The following is an 18795-nucleotide window of genomic DNA, read 5'->3' as shown; positions in this document are numbered from 1 at the left end:
GGCAAAACTGCTCGCGACTCCCCTCCGGCCCTTCCACAACCATAAACATGTTTGTTTGAGTTGTGTACGCTAGTTGTAACTGGCGCCGAGACTGAGTTGTTGGTTGCCAGGACAACGAAAATACAATTTATTTTAGGCTTGTTGTTTTGCAAAGTATTTTGTATTTCTATGTGAACTTTCATACATGTTTTTTCTTTGAATCCTCTGAATAGGTTATTTGGAATGTTTTGTTAAGAATCACTTCCGGGTCACGTGCCGTGGATAGCGAGGAATGAGAGAAAGATCGAGAAGACAACTTGAGAGAGAGAGAGAGAGACAGAACTACGATACCGTGCGGTCTATGCGATTTACTGTAATTTGATCTACTTTCGGTTTACCAAGGTGCACACGGTATGTCATTTTGTGTTTATTTATTTAACGTCCTGTTCAAGATATTTAATTTTGATTGTTGTGTGAAATATGTTTTGGTTTTCACGGTGTTCCGCGAGTAAACGTTTTTTGGACATCAGTACGAGGCGTCATCCTTGACCGGGGTAGATACACTAGTAGTTTTGACGAGCTCTTTTCCGCCAGCCAACTGTGATACTTTTCCTACTTTGCGGAGACACTGTTGCCATATCTCGAAGGCTGTAGCGCCACCTATGTAAATACCTGCAAACGTTTGCTGAAGTCAAGCCCCCCAACGCTCCCTGCACTCCCCCCCCCCCCACGCTGTTTGTGATTGATAGGAGACAGGCTCGATTTCTTGTCTTTTTCTGATTTTGTTGGGGGGGGGGGGGGGGCTGTAGCGTTTCCGGGGCGTGTTCTGTCTTAAAAGAATCAAACCGCTCCTGAAGAATTCAAGCCGGCGGCGTTGCCGTCGCGTCCGAGGTTCCCCGGGAGCGGGACGGACCTCGCGCTCATGGCTGACGTTCAATTGCACGAAGATGCGCCAGAGGGCGCTGCGGCCCAGGCCATCCCAACGCGCGCGTCAGTCTTGAGACTTTTGGACTAAAACAAACAAAAAACATTGACGCGACATATGACGCGGATGCGACTTAAAGAAGAAATACAACAACAAAAAAAGCCTTTTTTCTTCATTGTTGATGATTTTGTACGCGCGCGGCCCAGAAAAAGTGAAAAGCAAAGATATTCGGTCCAGTTTGGCGAGTTCACACACACGGCCGAACGCAAACATCCACAAGGGTCGCACACGCGTCCATATCAACAACGCAAACACACGCATGCGCGCGCACGCAAAGGCCAATGAGCGAAACGCGCGCACGCGACTCCAATCCACACGAGCCGCACGCGCGTACATAAAAGAAAAAAGTATTTAAACACACGCGTGCGCCCACACGCAAAGATATCCACAAGACACACGCACACGCACTCGAGCACAAAAGTCTCACACGTGAATAAGACAAAAGGGCGCACAGGCATTCGCCCAGATACCCACAAGTCAAACACGCAGGCGCGAGTGTCCGTCGCTGACGCGCGCACGCGCACCCAAGTCTGCCCCATACGCAGATAGGCAGCCGCGAGCGAGTCAATCGCTCTCTCTCTCGCGCGCGCGCGGCTCATGGGTGTCACGACCGACCGCCTTCCCGCCCACCCGCTCGTCGCGCTATAAAAGCACTTTGCCGCTTTCCCCTCCCGACAGGCGTCTGCCGCGCGGACGCACGGACTCGGGGACGTTGCGCTCCTCTGCGCTCTTCTCTTCTCCTCTCCGCTCGGCTCCGCGCCACTCGACGCGCGCGCGCGCGAGGGCCGAGGCGCGCGGCGGGGCGTGCGCGCGCGGCCGTCCGGCCGCCCCATGGAGTTCCACAACCTGCCGTACGAGCCGGGGGGCCCCCCGTGCCTCGGCGGGGGGGACATCGGGGACGCCGAGACGTCCGTGGACCTGAGCGCCTACATCGACCCGGCCGCCTTCAACGACGACTTCCTGGCGGAGCTCTTCCACCACCCGTCCCGGCTGCGCGCGGCGGCCGCCTACGAGCACGCGCACGCGCACGGACCCCCGCCGCACGCCTACGCCAAGGCGCTCGAGGTTCGTCACCGACGTTTAGCGCGGGGACGCTCCAAAATAGCCAAGATCCGAGTCCAAAGTTGAGCCCGCCGCATCCGCGCTTTGACTCCGAGGAATCGCCGTCCACTTTTCGGCAGCGGCGTGCGGCGAGGTGCGCGCTCGGTGAGGCGCCGACTCCTTTCGTGTCAGATTTACAAATATATCAAGCAAAAAAAGGGGAGCTCTTTCAATTGGCTAAACATTACATTTGCGGCGACGGTAGTTGTAGGAGCCCAAAAAGCAGGGAGGATCGACCCAAATGTATTTAACAAAAAATACACACGGGACTACACTAAGTCAAAGTACTCCCCAAAAAAATGCCCGGAAATCACAAGGATCAAACCAAACCACAACAGGAAATAACACATGACGGGAGCACACGTACGCTCACAAAGACCGGCAGAAACCCGGGGAACTAAATACAAGCTAAGTGACGAGACGACGACAAACACCCGGACAACACGCAAAGGCTTTTGAGGGAGCCGATCGGTTACACGCGAGGAACGCCGATAACGAGAACAGGTGGCGAAAAAAGCCCGCATGAGCAATCGAAACCAAACCGAACCAGATCCAAACAGAACAAGCGACAGCCGGTCGCACGGATCCACCCGGTTTGTGGTGATTGCGCAATGTAATGGCCATTCAGAGGTGAGGCGGAGCCTCGCCCGCCTCCCCTGACCGCACGCCTCCGCTTTTCGGCCGCGGTCGCGGCTACGATCCGACACGGACGGGAAATACCGTTCCGAAGTCCCCGCGCGGGCCATTCGCGAGTTTCCTTCGGCGCTGACGTTCGGTCGCCTCGACCGTCTCTCGTCGGACGTTGCGCGTTTACCCGACACCTCGCTCTTCGCCTCGGCGTACAGCGTGAAATCAAAAGTACGGCTTCGGGGCGAACCCTTGCGCCGCGGACTTGCCGGGGAGCGATAGCGCTCTCCGGCGGATGGAGCGAAACCAAAGCGTCTGACAAAGCGACGCCGTGAAAGGAAGCGAACGATCGAACGTGAAATCCGAACCTCGACCGGGTGCCGTTTCGCTTCCCGCCTTCGGTTTTTACCGTCGCGCGCGTTTCTTCTCCGCGCATCGGAGCGGCGGCACTTATCGACGTCGGCGGTGAAGGATTTTCGACCCCTTCCGTCCCTACGCCTTTCAAAGTAAAAGCGCGGCCGAATCGCGCTCGTCGCCAATCTGCGCTACGGTAAAAGGTCACGGCAAGGTCATCTCCGGTCAAACATTCCCGACCGACACGGCGCGAGGTAAAAGACGGCGTTTCCCCGACCCCCAAATGTGAAACAAATACCGGCCTTTGAGCGAGGCGGCCTTTGTTTCGTCCTTGAGCCGGGCCGTCGGAAGGGGGCGGGGCGCGCGTTTTTGCCCAAATGACTTTGACACGGCGCATCCCGTATTTGGAAGCGGCGAGGCAAAGCCGCGACGGCCCCCCTCCCGGCCCCCGAAGGTCCGAGGCGCGACCCGCCGGGCGAGCGAAAGGCGACCTTTTGGAAAAGGAGCCGGCGACATTGAAAATGGCCGGCCCGATGGGATGGATTGTTCGGAAGGGGCGGCGCCGTGTCTTTTGTTTTCCGAAGACGCCCGTTCCACTCGCGGTCGTTTGGGGCTTTTCCGCGGCGGTAACCTCGCTCCTTGTCGTCCTCGCCCAGGCGGACGCGGAGGATCCGTACGAGTGCCGCATCAAGCGGGAGCCGCGCGAGGAGGACCTCCCGCCCGACGCCGCCTACCGGCGCCACGCCCGGCCCTACCCGCCGCCGCCGCACCTGCAGTACCAGGTGGCCCGCTGCGCGCAGACGGCGGTGCACCTGCAGCCCGGCCAGCCCACCCCGCCGCCCACCCCCGCGCCCAGCCCGCACCGCCACGCCCTCCTCCACGGGCCCCCCGAACTTCATCCTCATCATCCTCCTCACCCGCACCATCAGCGGAGGACGGCGGCGGCGGCCAAGGCCAAGAAGCGCGTGGACAAAAGCAGCCCCGAGTACCGGCTGAGGCGCGAGCGCAACAACGTGGCGGTGCGCAAAAGTCGCGACAAGGCCAAGATGCGCAACATGGAGACGCAGCAGAAGGTTCTGGAGCTCGGCTCGGACAACGAGAGACTGAGGCGGCGCGTGGACCACCTCAGCCGGGAACTGGACGCCCTGCGGGGGGTCTTCCGGCAGCAGCCGCCGCCGCCCGACGCCCGCTACGGGGCGCACGCGCACAGCTGAGGAGCCCGAGAGGCACGCCGCGATGCGGCCCGCCGCTCCCTACGTGACTTTGCTTCTTCTCTTTTGGCGGCTCGCGCAAAACTCGCTAAGACGCAAACGCAAATCTCTCGCGGTTTGACTAATAAAAGATGTCGTCTCATCGGGCGGCGTGGGCGTGGTTTTCGTCATTTTGGCCGGCAGCTAGGCCGCGCTCATCCTTCGACCCCGCGGCATCGTCGCGGGCCGGGCCGTCCGGGCCCCGCTCGATGATGTCGGGGGGGGGGGGGGGGGCTGATCCTTTGCAGACGGTGGCCAGAAAAGAGGAAGCGGTGGCGCGACTCGGCACGCGGGAAGCGGACCCCTTCGCCGTCCGCGGCTCACGAGCGCGCGCGCCGGAGTTGGCCCGCTCCCGCCGCTAGCGCGTCTCTCAAGCGTCAATCGAAAGATCCATCGCCGTCCTGACAAAAAGTCATCTGAAGGAGGAGGGCGCCGCGTCGTCTTGCGAGCGCCCGCCGCTTCCTTTGTTTTTTCTTTTGGGGGTCGTTGTTTAAAAGCCAAGATTTGCATTTGCGACAAAGGAACCGGGGGCGGCCGAGGCCTCCGCCGGCACGGGGCCCCCTCGGGTGGGAAAGGAGAGCCGGAGTCGCCACGCACTTTCAACATACAAAAGGACGACGTTTGCCAGGAACTCGGAGGAGCCTGACGCCGGGTTCCCCAGGTCAAGACGCACAAATGTACTTTGTGTGCCGCGTGTCCGCGGGCGGGAGGATCTGGGTGGATGCGCGTGCGCGGGAGGGGGCGTGAAAGACGGAGATGCCGTGCACATGCGGGGATGAGCCCCCTCCCCGAACAAACTCACGTGAACTCTGACCACCTCGTCTTTGAGTGCGTGCGCACACACACACACTCTTACACAAGTCAAAGGTGAAAGTCTGATGAGTTTGGGTTGTTTGCAGTCAATAGTGACCTCATAGCAGCAGAGCACTGGTGGTGGTGATGTGTGTGTGTGTGTGTGCGCGCGCGCGCGCGCGCATGTCCGAGTGTGAGTCGATGATGGCGGGGCTCGGCGGTAGCAACGCGGCTCAGAGTCCGGGTCCGGGCGGGCGGGCGGGGCCGGGACGGCCGGCGGCTCGATCCTCGTTGGCAACTTGTCGCTAGGCGGGATTCGGAGCTTCTTGCTTTCGTTCCCCGGCGCGGCCGTTCTCGTCGCCCGCGTCCCTCGCGTCGTCCGACCCGTCGGCTCCCTCGAGCCGTCGCGCGTCCGTGCCTGGCTTCTGTCAGTCTTTGGTGGAGGCTTGTGAGTTTCCGGGCTCTCCTGTCATGTTTGTTCCCGACATCGGTTTTTGTTACTTTGGGACTTTGTTCGAGTACTTTCCGGCGCACTCCTGTTTGTATTTTTGGTGCGATCCACTTTGTTCAGTCCCCCCTGCTCGTCCCTGCTTCCTGGGGTCCTCCGCCGCGGAGCTGGAAACGTTTCTCTCGGGCGGCGGGGGCAGGTCATGTGTGCGTGTTTGTGTGCAATGCACGATTTTGTCACTCTTCACACTTTGGCTCCAACAACCCCCCAGGAAGACCCCACAGCCTCTCTCCTCCCCAAGCAGACCGCAGCCAACTGGAGGAAAAGCGGACGAGCGTGGCGTCCGTCCAGGCCGCTTCGAGCGAGCGCTTTTGTTCGACTCGCTTCAATTCGGTTCCGCCGCGTTCGCTGGTTGTTGTGGCCTTCAGTTTGGTCGTCCGCATCCGCGTCCGCGTCCGCGTCCGCGTGGGACGCACCTCAACAAAAAGGCAACGCTCGCAGCTCTTCCCGAAGCTCCGAATCCCGCCTAGCCACAAAAGCCACCGGGACAAACTTTCTCAGACGCTCACGCGCGCGTCAACACAATGAAACACGCGCGCACGCACAGATACAGACACAGACCCCCCCCGCGCGCAGGGTTGACAAGCCAACGCAAACACCGACGCGGTCTCGGCAGACACCCCCCCCCCCTGCGCGAGCAATTTTGTGTCGCCGTGGCGGCGCGCTGTCCGGCCACATGGCACGCCGTCGCTTCGTAGTGGCAACCGCCGCCCCCCCCCCCTTCACACACACACACAGCCTCCACTTAGGGTATGGGGGGGGGGCAGAAGATGTGTGCGCGTGTGTCTCGCAACGTTTGCGCGTTGTTTGTGTGTCGCCGGTCTGCTGCGGCACTGAAAAAATTTCGGCTATTGTTGAAGGCGCCTCACGCGCAGACGACAAAGACGAGGGAGGTGCGTTTGGAAACGTTAAATACAAGACAAGCGACGTCGGCGCGAGAATGGGATTTCGCCGGCCTCGGCGGAATCTTCCGTTCCGCACGGAAGCCGGCATCCGGGTGTCCGACGGCCAATCGGAGGCCCGCTCGGGGCAGACTTTCACCCCGACGCCGCGCCCGCCGGACCCCGTCGACCCGCCCCGCCGCGCGCCCGTTCGCAGGCGGCGGCCTCCGAACGGACGGCCGCTTTCCGCTCCGGAGGAGGACGATCGGCGGCGCGGGTCCTTCGAAGGCGCAAAACCGTGACGCGATATCGGCCCGCGCCGACCGGGCTCCCTTGCCGGAGCTGCCGACTTGACGCCGAGAAGGGAAGAAGGACGCCGGCGCGGAGATTGCATTTGAATTCCGCTCCGTGGGCAAGATCCATCCCGGCCGCGCTCGGGAGCCTGCGGGGGATCGTACTGCGCGGGCCTCGTTTTGGTTTCGCAGGCGCGACTCGGCGAGAGGAGAACAGTCGGCGTGTTTGCTGCGCGCGTTGCGGCGGAAGGCGTCTCGGCGGTTAGCCCGCGTGCGGAATTCCCGCCGGCTGACGCCGAAGCCGCGGCTCCCATTGTCCCATTGTTCGTCCCGGGACGCTCGGCGGTTTTGGCGAAGACGCGGCGGTGGGCGCGGCCCCGTAGAAAGCGATCGGCCGCGCGCGGGCCAGATTCGTCCCATCCCGGCCGTTTGCTTTCACGTTCCGTTTCGTTCTCTCGTGTCTCGCGTTGCCTCGCCGCTTCCTTTCTTCCATTTGGCGGTCGTCTCCTTCGGCTCAGCCCCCGTCGCCCTCTTGTTTGTCGCTTCCGTCCTTGCGCCGGGCGGGTCTGGACCTCACGCCAAAATCTGCTCATTATTTACCCCGAGCGACCGGCTGAATTTATTTCGACCCGAAAGACGGCCGACTATTTTCCGGCCGGTGACGGAAGCCGGTGACGGAAGCCGTCGGCGCGCGTTCGCGAGCCAATTTTTGTTGCGGAGCCTTTGTTGCCTTGTTCAAGCTCACGTTCACAACTTTTCAAGAGTCCGCGTGCCTCCTTTGCTTCCTTTTTGCTCTTTTGGGGGGGGGGGGGGGAATCGATTTGGCACTTCTCGCCTCTCCCCGTGTGTGCGTGTGCATTGTGGTCCATATTTTTGTTCTTCAACTATTGGTGATGTCATGTTGTATTGACACAATCACATGCCTTGTCGAGGGCGGGGGTTTGTCCGCAAGTTGTTGACGTCACTTCCTCTTCAACAGGAAGTCTTTCTAACGGAAAACGGCCACCGAGCGCACGCGCGCACGTGTCTCGTGCGCGCGTGCGCGTGTGAGAGGCAGATGTGTGCTGAGATAAGATGACGTTAGCCGAGGCGACAAGGTGTGATTGACAGTAGCAGAGCAGGACAGGAAACGTGCGCACCCTGCAACAGCTCGCTTCCTCTTTTTGGACTTCTCTCCCTCTTCTTTGGTGCTCCCGCCCGCTTGAGCGCACGCGCACATGAAACACACTCTTCGGCACCGACTTCCACTGCGTGTCAGAAGATGTCAAAGTTGTGAGTAGAGAAGAATGAAAAATGATGACGGCATCACGTGGGTTGAAATCCAAGGCGCGTACACGCTCGCGCTCGCACAACGGTGGGCGTACACATCTGGGCTCGCTGTGTTCGTTTCACACTTTCATTTGCGTAATTACCATAAATCACGAAAGCTCACCTGGGAACGACTGGGGGGGGGGGGGGGGGTTGCCGTTTGCGTGCGTGAGTGTGTGTTGGGGGGGTTTGAGCGAGTGAGTGGGAGCCAAAGAAATCTTGTGGTGATTCTCCCTCACTCTGCAGGAGGTAGCAAGGGTGTAAGCGCACGCATTCTTTCGGGGTGCGAGGTCGTGGGAGAGCCACCGAGCGGAGTGGCACTTTTGCTTTCCGCGCGGCTTCGGAGTCAACCCTTCAAAGCGCTGCGCTCGCATCTCAGGCTTTTGCCCGCCCGTCAAAGCGGGAAGTCGGTCCGATGAAAAACCGGCTCGTGTCCGGAGATCCCGCCCGAGTGAAAAAGTACACGTGTGGCTTTTTTCACCGTTGGCGAAAAGCGGCCCGGAGAACGACCCCCCCCCCCCCCCAAAAAAAATCAAACGTCCTCCGTCTTAGCGAGCGAGCGTTTGTGCGGGCCGCCCGGACCCGTGAGTCAGTCGGGGCGTAACGCTCGGCGCCGCGGCGGCCCCAACGGGAAAAAGGGAAGTGAAAAAGTGAAAAAAGCTGACGGGCCGGCGACGGCTCGGCTTCACTTCCCGATCCATGCCGTGACCTCCGACCTCTCCGGACGACGACATTCTCCCGCTCGCGAGCCGGCTACTCTCGAAACCCGCCACGCCTTTGCGGTTTGCCGCGTCGTCGAACAAACGACTCAAATATTCCATCAAATACAATGACACGCAAACATATCGGACCAAATGGGGTAGCGATGAAAAATTGCCACGGGGTGAATCAAACGCAAACGGAAGGAGCCGCGTATCGATCGCGGCCGCCGATGATGAACGATTTCGCTTTTGTTTTGGCGGCCGTCGACCTCGGCGCGACCGGATCCTGAACTCGGACGCGCATCGCCCGCGGAGGAGCCCGAACGAGGTTCCGCAAGTGTCGGAAAGGAGCGCCGCGGCCTCCCTTTGCCTCCGCGAGCCGGAAGGAGCGGCGAGGCTCGGACCGGCCGCTCGCCCCCTTTGACAGCCCCGATGTTACCCCGAGCGCCCGCCGCCGCATCCTCTTCGCTAACCGCTAAGCCTAACGGGCGGCGTTTGCTAACTTCCTGTTGGACCAATCGCGTCCCGTAACGCTTGGCTAACATCGGACGACCACAGAAGAAGAAGTGCCGCCCCCCCCCCCCCATCTGTGACGTCACTCTACAAAGTCGACGATCGCAGACAAACTTTGTTGGCGCGCCGACGTGTATATCGGTCGATTCGCGGCCACGACCGCAACTCCGGTCGGGATGACGGCGAGCGATATCTTGAACGCTCGGTTCCGACGTCTTCTTTCGCCGTCGCGGCGTGAGGAGCGCGCGGCCGCGTGGCCAAGCGTCAGCTGAGGCCCGACGCGCTCGCTCGTCACGAGACGGGCCGCGCGGAGGAAGTCTGGCAAACCGCTTCCCGTTTTGGACGGGTTTCTTTTTGTGCCGAGTCACGGCTCGGCTTTCCGCCTCGGCTCCGCTTACGATAGTTTGGCGGGAGCGGCGATTGACCTCGGGGGTCAATTTGAGCCCCCATCAAGCACCGACTTCCGACAAGTGTCCGACTCTGAAAATACATCAAGAACTAAATCGATCCAAAATTCAGTCACTTGATTTCTCGCCATTTCAGGTGCCGTTCGTGGGAAAAAACATTACGCGTCGATCGCCGCGCGTGAGCGGGTCCCGCTAATCGTTCGCACCGAAAGGCGACAAGGCCCCGGATCCCACGTCCCGCCCGATGATGTCACGGCGGGGGCGCGTCGTCACGCCAGCTCGCCTTCCCTCCCGCGTGTACATTCCTGAGGCGATCGGTCGCGGCGCGTAATCCCGGCGGGCGTCTTAAACTGCGCTAACGGGCGGCTAACGAGCGGAGCGATTAGCCGCCAACAAAGGCCCGCTTGTCGGCGCGACCTTTCCGTCGCTTTGCGGCCTCGGCACGTGACTCATCTCAGGCGCTAACACCCGCGTCGGCTAACGCCTCCGCCGGCCGCCGATGCGCTCGGGTTCAGCCGGGGGTCGCGCCCGCTTCACGCGGGAGTCAATTGGTCGTCGTGGGACTTAGGCGAGAGGATCACGCGTCCGGCTTTAGCGGCGCGCGAACGAGTATGCCGCCAAACGTGAAGCTAACGTGTGGGCAATTCTGGGAGAAGCGGTGAAATTCACAGCCCCCTGGATGGCGAGGATTTTCCCAACATGTCGAAGGTGGAATATTTCACTTGCGAAACGTGAAATCCAAAAATTGGGGCGAAGAGCAATCATCCAGTTTTTGGGTGTCGGGTGTCAGCATTCACACAATAAGCCAAACGTGCAAACATTTACTCGGGGAAAGGATCGAGTCTTCCCGGGTAAATGCAACCCCCCCCCCCCCCCAGCCAAAGCCCCGAGAGGACGTTTTTGGGGTCCGGCCAGCATCCGACAAACAGCCCCGACCCGGCCGCCCCCTCCCCCGCCGCGTCGTGGGGAATGCCGGCCTCCCGCCTCCCTTCTCTGTTTACTCTGGAAGGCTGCGCGAGGCCGCAAGACTTTGACCGGGAACAGCCGGACTCTCGGGGGGGTGGGGGGGGGGGTGGACGTGCCCGCCTCGCGTGACCTCGACCTCAAGAAGACCGACGTTCGGAAGGAGAACAAGTGGTCGGACGTTCAAGAGCGGAAAGTACGCGTCTCGCTCGTTTTCACATGTCATCGGCCCAACACGCAAGCGGGTCAAAGTTCATCTTAAGGCCGAGTCCCAGCGTGCGCGTGTCCCTTTAAGACGGGCAAACGTCAACCGGCGTGCCGCAAGAAACACTTCAGTCGCTCTGAACACCACCGTTGGCTTCCCGTGTTGAAATTGAAATGCCCTCTTCCCAAGTTTGGTCCCACTTTTGCAATTTGGATGTTTACCTCCGTCTTCTTCATGGAAGAGCTCCTTTACCTGCCGGTTGAGCGCAAGCATCTGTGGCCAAAGTCCAACCGTCATGGGCTTCACGCCCTCAAATGTATTTCTGCAGAAACAGAGCCACGAAAAACACACTCTGAAAAGAGACACAAAACAAAACATGCGCGCGCACCGGCAAAGACAAGAGTAGGCTCCGAAAAAACAAAAATGCATGAAAAGCACACAAAAGGCCCAAAAGGACCTACAAGACAGGCCAAAAGCCACAAAAAGACAGAAGCGGATGTGTACGAGACCCACAAGAACGCACGCAAAAAAAAAAAAAAGCATACAAGATGAACAGAGAACACAAAAATTGAGCAAAAAGTATATATATATACTGTATACAGTATATATATATATATATTGGGGTTTTCTGGTGCTACTTGGGGGCGGCCCAGTGCTCGACTGGTTCTCCCGTCGGCCTCTCACAGTGCAGAGGTGCAGGGTTTGATTCTGGCTCCGGCCTTCTTGTGTGGAGTTTGCATGTCCCCCCCCCCGTGCCTGCGTGGGTTTACTCCGGTTTCCTCCCACATTCCAAATACATGCTTGGCAGGCCAATGGAACACTCTAAATTGTCCCGAGGTATGAGCGTGAGCGCAGATGATTGTTCGTCTCTGCGTGCCCTGCGCTTGGCTGGCAAGCGGTTCGGGGTGTCCGCCGCCTCCTGCCCCGAAAACGGCTGGGATAGGCTCCGGCACCCTTGTGAGGATACGCGGATCAACCTCATGGAGTTGCTACTTGCTCTGAGAAATTTGAGAGGCCCCGCTGCAATTCTTTGCAAAGTGGCGGTGATGCTTGAAGAGTGAGCAGCCAGCGCCCTCTAGTGTTTGGGGGTCGAGCCTCATGTTGAGCTGGCGCACAGGATCCGTTTGTAACGTGCGCTTACGCGGGCTCACTCTCGTGGCAGGCCAATTCAGTTGGAAGTCTCCACAACCGGACGGCAGACAGACAGACAGACCCCTCTCCATTATTTGTACCTTCCAACTTTTACTATGGTGCCATTTATTATGACCGGCGCCAGAGGGCGCTGTGGCCAACCCTTTCGCAGCGTGCGCTTTCGCGCTCTTTCGTCCCTCTGCGGCTGCCGTAGCGGCGCCTTCGACTTCGAGCAGCAGCAACATGGCGGCCGGCGGCCAAGACGACGACAAGGCGGTAGCGGTGGATTTTGTGACTTACGGGACTCCTCTGGAGCCTCTGGAAGAAGGTTGGTTGTGTTCCTGCATATTGTTGCCGCTTCTGTGATAGCGACGACATATAAAGTGCATAAAGCGAAACAAAACCAAAGCGTGTGTGTGTGTGTGTGTGTGTGTGTGTGTGTGTGTGTGTGTCAGTGTGTGCTATTGCAACTATTTCGGTTTTTTTTGGGGGGGGGGGGGTAACATTGACACCTGTACTAACTTATGTGCTTATGTTTTTGCATTCTTGTTGACTTGTGGGTGTGCGCTAGCTGGAGTTTGCGTTTTATGATTTATTTATTTTTGTTAGACCGATGTTTGTCCCGCTCTAACTTTTGTGTGCGTGTTTCAGACGAAGCCCCGCGTAAGCCCCTCCCCCTCCACGAGCAGACGGTTCGGGATGAAAAGGGGCGGTACCAGCGGTTCCACGGCGCGTTCACTGGCGGCTTCTCGGCGGGATATTACAACACCGTGGGATCCAAAGAAGGTCAGCCCCTTTCCGCGCCCTCGCTTCCCATCGCCGCCGATCGATGGCTCGCTCGACGGGAGCGGTGACAGTCTGCGTCGACTTTGTTCGGCGGTCTCGCCGCCGCAGGATGGATGCCGTCGACCTTCGTGTCGTCACGGCAACAGAAGGCGGAGAAACATCAGGCCACGCCCCAAGACTTCATGGACGACGAGGTAGCGACGACGGCGGAGCCGCACGCATCGCGGTTTCGCGCGCTCGTCGAGAAGTTATCCGAGAACGGCGTCCGCGTCGCCGATGTTGTCGGTCGTTTCAGGATCTGGGCGAGCACGGCATCGCCCCAGCCCAGATCACCACCACGCAGCCGTTTGCGTCCCGGGCGGCGGCGGCGATGGCGCCGTGGGACAAGGCCAAGGCCGTCAACGCGCAGACGGCCATCATACCGGGAGACAACCTCCTCGATGAACTCATCGCGCCGGCAAGGTGACCTTGCCCTCAAATCGTCACTTGCTCACGCCCCCCACCCCCCAAAAAAAAGTTTTTCGACTGTTGCTCTTTCTTGATGTTGTGTCTGTTTGCAAATGTCTGCCATGCTTGAGGTCCTGTGCTCCCAAGAGGTAATGATTTCAAATTTCAGACGCTAACGGTAAAGACCCTCAAGAAATGAATTCAACGCATGCAAACAGCAACATTTTGTTTGGCCATATATACTTTAGATAGCAAGAAATATGAATTGCAAATTCAGGGGCATGTGGCTGGATCAAAGGGTTTGAAAAAAGAGGTGCCGTGCGCGCGCGCGCGCGCGTGTGCGTGCTCACCGTCGTTGTTGCTGGTCTCGCGTCAGGTCTAGCATCGGCGCGGAGCTCTTGACCCGCATGGGCTGGAAGGCGGGCCAGGGCGTGGGGCCTCGCGTCAAGAGGAAGCCTCGCCGCCAAGGCGCCGCCGGCAATGCCAGGGTCTTTGGCTGCGCTCCGCCCCCCGCCGGCTCCGAGGACTCCGAGGTGAGTGGAGTCCGTCGTCGCCGCTTTGCCATTGGTCACGGCCGGCCGTGTTCCGGCCCACTTCTTGCCAGAATTCGCTCTTGAGACCGCGGCCCCATTTGATTTGTTGACCTTCGGTATCGGTAGCCGCGACATTAGAGTAAGGCCCCGTGGCCCCGAACTCGGTTGACCGCGTCGACGAGAAAAGTGACGAGGCCGACGACGGCAACGACATTAGCAACGGCGATGGCGTCCGCGACGCCGAAGACGATCGCGACGACGACGGCCGCCGCAATCCCGACGCTTGTCGTGAGGAGGAGGCGGAAAGCGACGACCGCGATGGCGGTGAGAACGCCCTTCACGATGACGACGTTGGCCCTCAGGAGGACGACGGCGAGTTCGCCCCCGAGAACGTGACGTTCGCCCCCAAAGACGTGATGGCGGTGGACTTCGTCCTGAGGGCGGGGCTTCAGGGCCTGGGCTACAGCGGCCTGGATCCGGCGCTGGCGCTGCGCGGCGAGGCCGCCGATCGTCGCCCGGCCCCGCTCTCGCTGCACTCGGACGCCACCAGCAGGCTCTTCGGGGAAACGCCGCGGGGCTCTCGAAGAGGAGGGGGCGTGGCCGGCCAGGTGAGCGCGCCGCCGTCCCCGCCGCACGGCAAAAGGATCCGCCCGCCGCGTTCGGCGGCGAGCCATTCATTTGCGCGCCCGAGTCGGCGACGGCTCTGAGCTGGCGTGCGGCCGTGTCGTTTAGGCCTTCGGCGTGGGCGCGCTGGAAGACGACGACGACGAAGACGTGTACCAGCGAGACGCCATGTCCAAGTACGACACCGTGCTGGGGGACGAGCCCGGCGACGGACTCTACGGCTGGACGGCGCCGCGCGGCGGCAACGGCGACCGCGGAAAGACGCGTAGCAAATTCCGCCTTCCGCTTTGTCGCGCCGATGTTTGTTCGTCCTCGACGGAGCGCTCATCGGCATATGTTTGCAGACCGCAAGGAGGCGTCGTACCTTGGCAAAATCCCGGAAGGCTTCACCTTGGCGCGCAACTCCCAGGAAAAGAAAATCGTGAGTCACGTCTCGAACGGTGAAAAATGAGCATTCCCAAACATTCGTCCCGGTTCAAATGCGCTCCTGTCCCCGGAACGCCGTCCGTACCGCAGTCCGGGTGCCGAATCACTTTTTGAATGGCTGAAAATGTCTTTGCGCGGGCGAGACGGACCCCGCCGACTTTATTTGAGCGGATGAAAAGGAAAGGAAGTGAGACGGATGTTTCCCGCAAGCGCGACGTTGACGTTTGCGGCGCCCGCTCGCAGGTCTTCGCCGCGCCGCGGCTGCCGGCCGATTTCCGTCCGGTGCACCACTTCCGCCCCCCGGTGGCCGTGTCGCACGTTACGGGCGTGAGCGCCGCCCTGGCCGAGGCGCTGAGGTCATCCAAAGGACAGGCGCCCCTACGGGACGCCGGAGCCGGCCGCCACCGCGCGGCGTCCGACCGGAGGGGGGCGCTGCTGGGCGAGGCCGCCCTGCCAGGTGGGAAGCGCGCCGAGCCTCGCCGTCGTTCGCCTCCCGCGCCAGTGAGCGGTCGGGGAAGGCAAGCCGCCGCGCCGCACGTACGGAGCAAACCTTTCACGCTCGCGCGGCCCCCTCGCCCGAGCAGGCCCCGCCTCCGTCATGGAGCTGCTGCGGCCCGAAGACCGGCTGCGATTGCTGCGTTTCCGATCGGCCGCCTCCGTACCTTCCGACCCCCCGCCGAGGGCGCCCCCCCCCGCGGACGCCTCGCAGCGGCAGCGGCAGGAGGAGGCGGCGGCGGCGTGGCGAGGCCGCGAGGGCGACCCGCGGGCCTTCAAGCCCTTTGAGAAGAACGCCGGCAAGCAAGCCCGATACGACGCTTACTTGGGAGGACTGCGGCTGGGCGACAAAGGTGAGCCAACGTGGGCGCGCGCACGAGCCTTTGTGAGCGCGCGCGTGTGCGGCAGATGCCCTGGAGGCCAGCCTGGACCCTTCCATGACGGAGTGGGAGCGCAGCAGGGAGAAGGAGGAGTTTGTGGGGGCGTCCATCTTGTACCGGCCCACCTCCTCCGCGCTGGCCAGCCGCTTCACGCGGGCCAAGCGGGACGACGACGACGACGACCAGCGCGCGGAGGTGGCGGCGCGGCGGGAGGTAAGCTTTTTCTTTTGAAAACTTTTTCTTTTTGGAGTTTGCGCTAAGTACGGCGACCCGCAGGGCAACGCGGAGGACCAAGAAGCGGCCGTCAAGATGAAGATGTTTGGCAAACTGACCCGGGAAACCTTTGAGTGGCATCCGGACAAGATTCTCTGCAGGAGGTTCAACGTGCCCCACCCCTACCCCGGGTCCGCACAAACGCAAACGCGCACGCGTGCCACCGCGATGATGACCATGATGATCTCACGGTGACATCGCCGCAGGTCGTCGGCCGTCGGGCTCCCCAAAGTCAAGCGGGACAAGTTTTCCGTCTTCAGCTTCCTGACGCCGGACCGAGGCGCCGAGCGAGCAGGTGGCTACCCGGCCGCCCGCCGCGTTTCTGGCCTCCCGCCGCCCGTGCCCATGTCGCGTACGCGCGCTTGTCGGATGTTCCCTCCCGCAGCTCCTCCCGAGGCGGCGGCGCGGGCCACCAAGAAGTCCAGGTGGGACCAGGAGGCGGAGCCGGCCCACGTGTCTGCTCGGCGGAGCGGCGACGTCAAAGAATTGCCTCCGGGAGCGCCCGCCGAGCCTTCGGAGGTGACGTCTGAGGATGGAGCCCCCCCCCACAACCCCGATCATTTTCTCCTCCTTTTTTTGCTCCTCATCCTCTTCAGAGCGCACCCGACGCATCCCGTGACCTCTCGCAGAGCGGGAAGCAAGAGGCGGAGGAGGAAGAGGACGAAGGTGACGAAGACCAGAGTGAGGAGGAGGCGGCGGAGGAGGAGGAGGAGGAGGAGGCGCGTCCTCCCATGGACGTGTTCAAGGCCATCTTCGCCGGCTCGTCGGACAACGACGCCGAGTCCTCGTCGTCTTCGGCGGACGACGACCAGGCGGAGAGCAAGGAGGAAGCCGTCCGCGAGGCGCCGCCAAAGAACCTCTTTGACGTCTCGTCCCGCGCCGTCGCCGCGCCCTCGCGGCCCGCAGGTGACTTCCTCTCGCCTCGGGCGTCCGCGCTCATGTCGCGCGCTTCCTCCCGTCCGCGAGGAACGAGCTTCCTGTCGGGGTCGACCGCGGGCGACCCGGGTTCTGATCGTCGGCCGCCAAAACTCCAATTGAAAAAACGAAACGGTGAACAAAATGCAACCAAAGCGGGGCGTTTTGGGGGGGGGGGGGGGCGCCAACGATTGTCGGCGCAAAAGGAGTTTTTGTTTTGGGCGATGTCGGCGCGTCTTTGATGTCAAAACAACCGGCAGGATTTGCCCCTACCGACCCCCCCGCTCTGAATTTTCGCGTTTGCATCCGGTTCAACGTGCGGCGGGATTTCTTGGCCGTGCGTGAGCGCCCTCTGTTGGCGAAGGTCCGGCGCGACAGACCGGTCGCCTGTTATGTACAAACGCGCGGGGGGGGGCGGACGGAAGAGCCGCCGTCCCCCGTGCCGTCGACGTTTTTGCAAACGAGAAACATCGCCATCGGAGAAGATTGTCCACGCGGGAGGATCGCCGCAAAAGCGAGCGTCCGTCGGCGAAATAAAATCCCGGCCGGCCGTTCGCCGAGCGCTTCCGTCGGCGGCCGAGGCGGCGCTCGGCAAAACCCGGCCGATACGCTTCGGCGGCGACGTTGTTTGGGGAACTTCCTCTGTCGTCGACGCGTTCGTTTTGGGAGCTTTGAATGGGCGAGACTTGGTGCGACCGCTCCCGATCGGCCGGCCGGCTGCCGTTGAAAGCGCCAGAGGCATTCCCGTTCACGCGTGTCTACGACTTGCGAGGTCATTTTCTACCGGGGGGGGGGGGGGGGGGGGTCGTTCGAGGATGAATCGGGTCGTCGTGAAAAAGTGGCCCCGGTTTTGTCCGCGACGGCCCGAGCCTTCCCCCGCGCTCGGGCGTCACCCTCGCGTTTGTCTCTTTCCAAACGGCAGCCGCGCCTTCCCGCGCGCCGCCGTCCCGTGAAGCGGCGGAGTTCGGTCCCAGCCTTCCTCCCGCCGGCTTCCTTCCCGGTGAGTCTCCGCTCGAGAGCCCCCCGCCCGCGCACGTCGGCCTCATTGGCTGACGCGCGCCGTCGTTCTTTCCCCGCGCAGCCGCCGCCTCGCCGCCCGGCGACAAGAAGCGACACAAACGCGGGAAAGACAAGAAGGTGCGCGCCCGACGCTTTTTTTTTTTTCTGCTCCTCGCCCCCCCCCCCCCCTCCTCCTTCATGTTGTTGTTTTTGGTTGTCGGGCAGAAGAAGAAAACCAAGAAGAAGAAAGACAAAGTCAAGCGGCGAGACGGCGAGAGGAAGAAGAAAAAGAAGAAGGCGAAGGAGGAAGAGGACGCGTCGGAGCCGAGCGACGGAGACGGAGCGAGCGTCGTCGCCGAGGAGTTGATCGCCAGGTCGCAGCTCACAAAAACACCGTCGAGCGTGTGTGTTTCTTTTTGTTTTTTTCACCGCGCGGGTGTTTTTCCCCCAGGCTGAAGAGCGCGTCGTCGACGTCGTCGTCGTTGTCGTCGTCGCACCCCCCGCGGCGACGATGACCCCTTCCGGCCGGCCTCGGCAACCCGGCAATAAAAATCAAGTCGTCAACGTTGCCGTCCTCGCCTTTTGTCCTGGCAAATGGACGAATCGACTCTGCCGTTCTCGGCGCTCGAGCCCGAGGTCGTCCGTCGCCGCCCGGGACCATCTCGCCGCTCCCCGCTGAAGTTTAGTCCCAAAAGTAAACGTCAAAGCCCCGAAAGCAAACGCCATCGGCGCGGCAACGCGCGCGGACGCTCCGCCGTCCTTTGCGCTTTGCGCATCGACGAACGAAATGAAATATGATCGGCCGCCGCGTCGACCGGGGCGAGGCGAATCTTCACCCGCGAAGGAAGGAGGAGCGCCGACGCAAAGCCGCTCCTTCGATCCTCCCTCGTCCGTCCCACTTTTCTGATCTCGCGGGAAG

At 61.3% G+C, this 18795-nt stretch overlaps 2 protein-coding genes across 4 annotated transcripts; both read left to right on the top strand.

Moving 5' to 3' along the window:
• The first annotated feature begins 1620 nt into the window (after positions 1-1620).
• On the top strand, positions 1621-4401 carry cebpa (CCAAT enhancer binding protein alpha). Its single transcript, XM_086108092.1, has 2 exons — positions 1621-2029; positions 3703-4401. The coding sequence occupies exons 1-2, from the start codon at positions 1796-1798 to the stop codon at positions 4258-4260; spliced, it is 792 nt and encodes a 263-aa protein (XP_085964218.1). The 5' UTR covers positions 1621-1795; the 3' UTR covers positions 4261-4401.
• Positions 4402-12169: 7768 nt separating this feature from the next.
• On the top strand, positions 12170-18440 carry gpatch1 (G patch domain containing 1). 3 transcript variants are annotated; one of them, XM_086108082.1, is made up of 19 exons: positions 12170-12326; positions 12650-12784; positions 12893-12978; positions 13080-13246; positions 13608-13764; positions 14127-14372; positions 14497-14653; positions 14733-14809; positions 15058-15271; positions 15399-15662; positions 15718-15902; positions 15966-16093; positions 16169-16257; positions 16348-16481; positions 16559-16868; positions 17800-17877; positions 17959-18014; positions 18105-18250; positions 18328-18440. In XM_086108082.1, the coding sequence occupies exons 1-19, from the start codon at positions 12242-12244 to the stop codon at positions 18389-18391; spliced, it is 2778 nt and encodes a 925-aa protein (XP_085964208.1). In that variant the 5' UTR covers positions 12170-12241; the 3' UTR covers positions 18392-18440. The 3 variants fall into 3 exon arrangements, with proteins under 3 accessions (XP_085964208.1, XP_085964207.1, XP_085964209.1); XM_086108081.1 differs by having other exon boundaries at positions 18102-18250; XM_086108083.1 differs by lacking the exons at positions 12170-12326; positions 12650-12784; positions 12893-12978 and having other exon boundaries at positions 13239-13380; positions 18102-18250.
• The last annotated feature ends 355 nt before the right edge of the window (positions 18441-18795 follow it).

The sequence above is a fragment of the Hippocampus guttulatus genome, chromosome 3 (genome assembly GCF_054856545.1).
Source record: "Hippocampus guttulatus isolate MCC_2025c chromosome 3, RoL_Hgut_1.0, whole genome shotgun sequence".
NCBI lineage: Eukaryota > Metazoa > Chordata > Actinopteri > Syngnathiformes > Syngnathidae > Hippocampus > Hippocampus guttulatus.
This window is presented reverse-complemented; position numbering and strand designations above follow the sequence as displayed.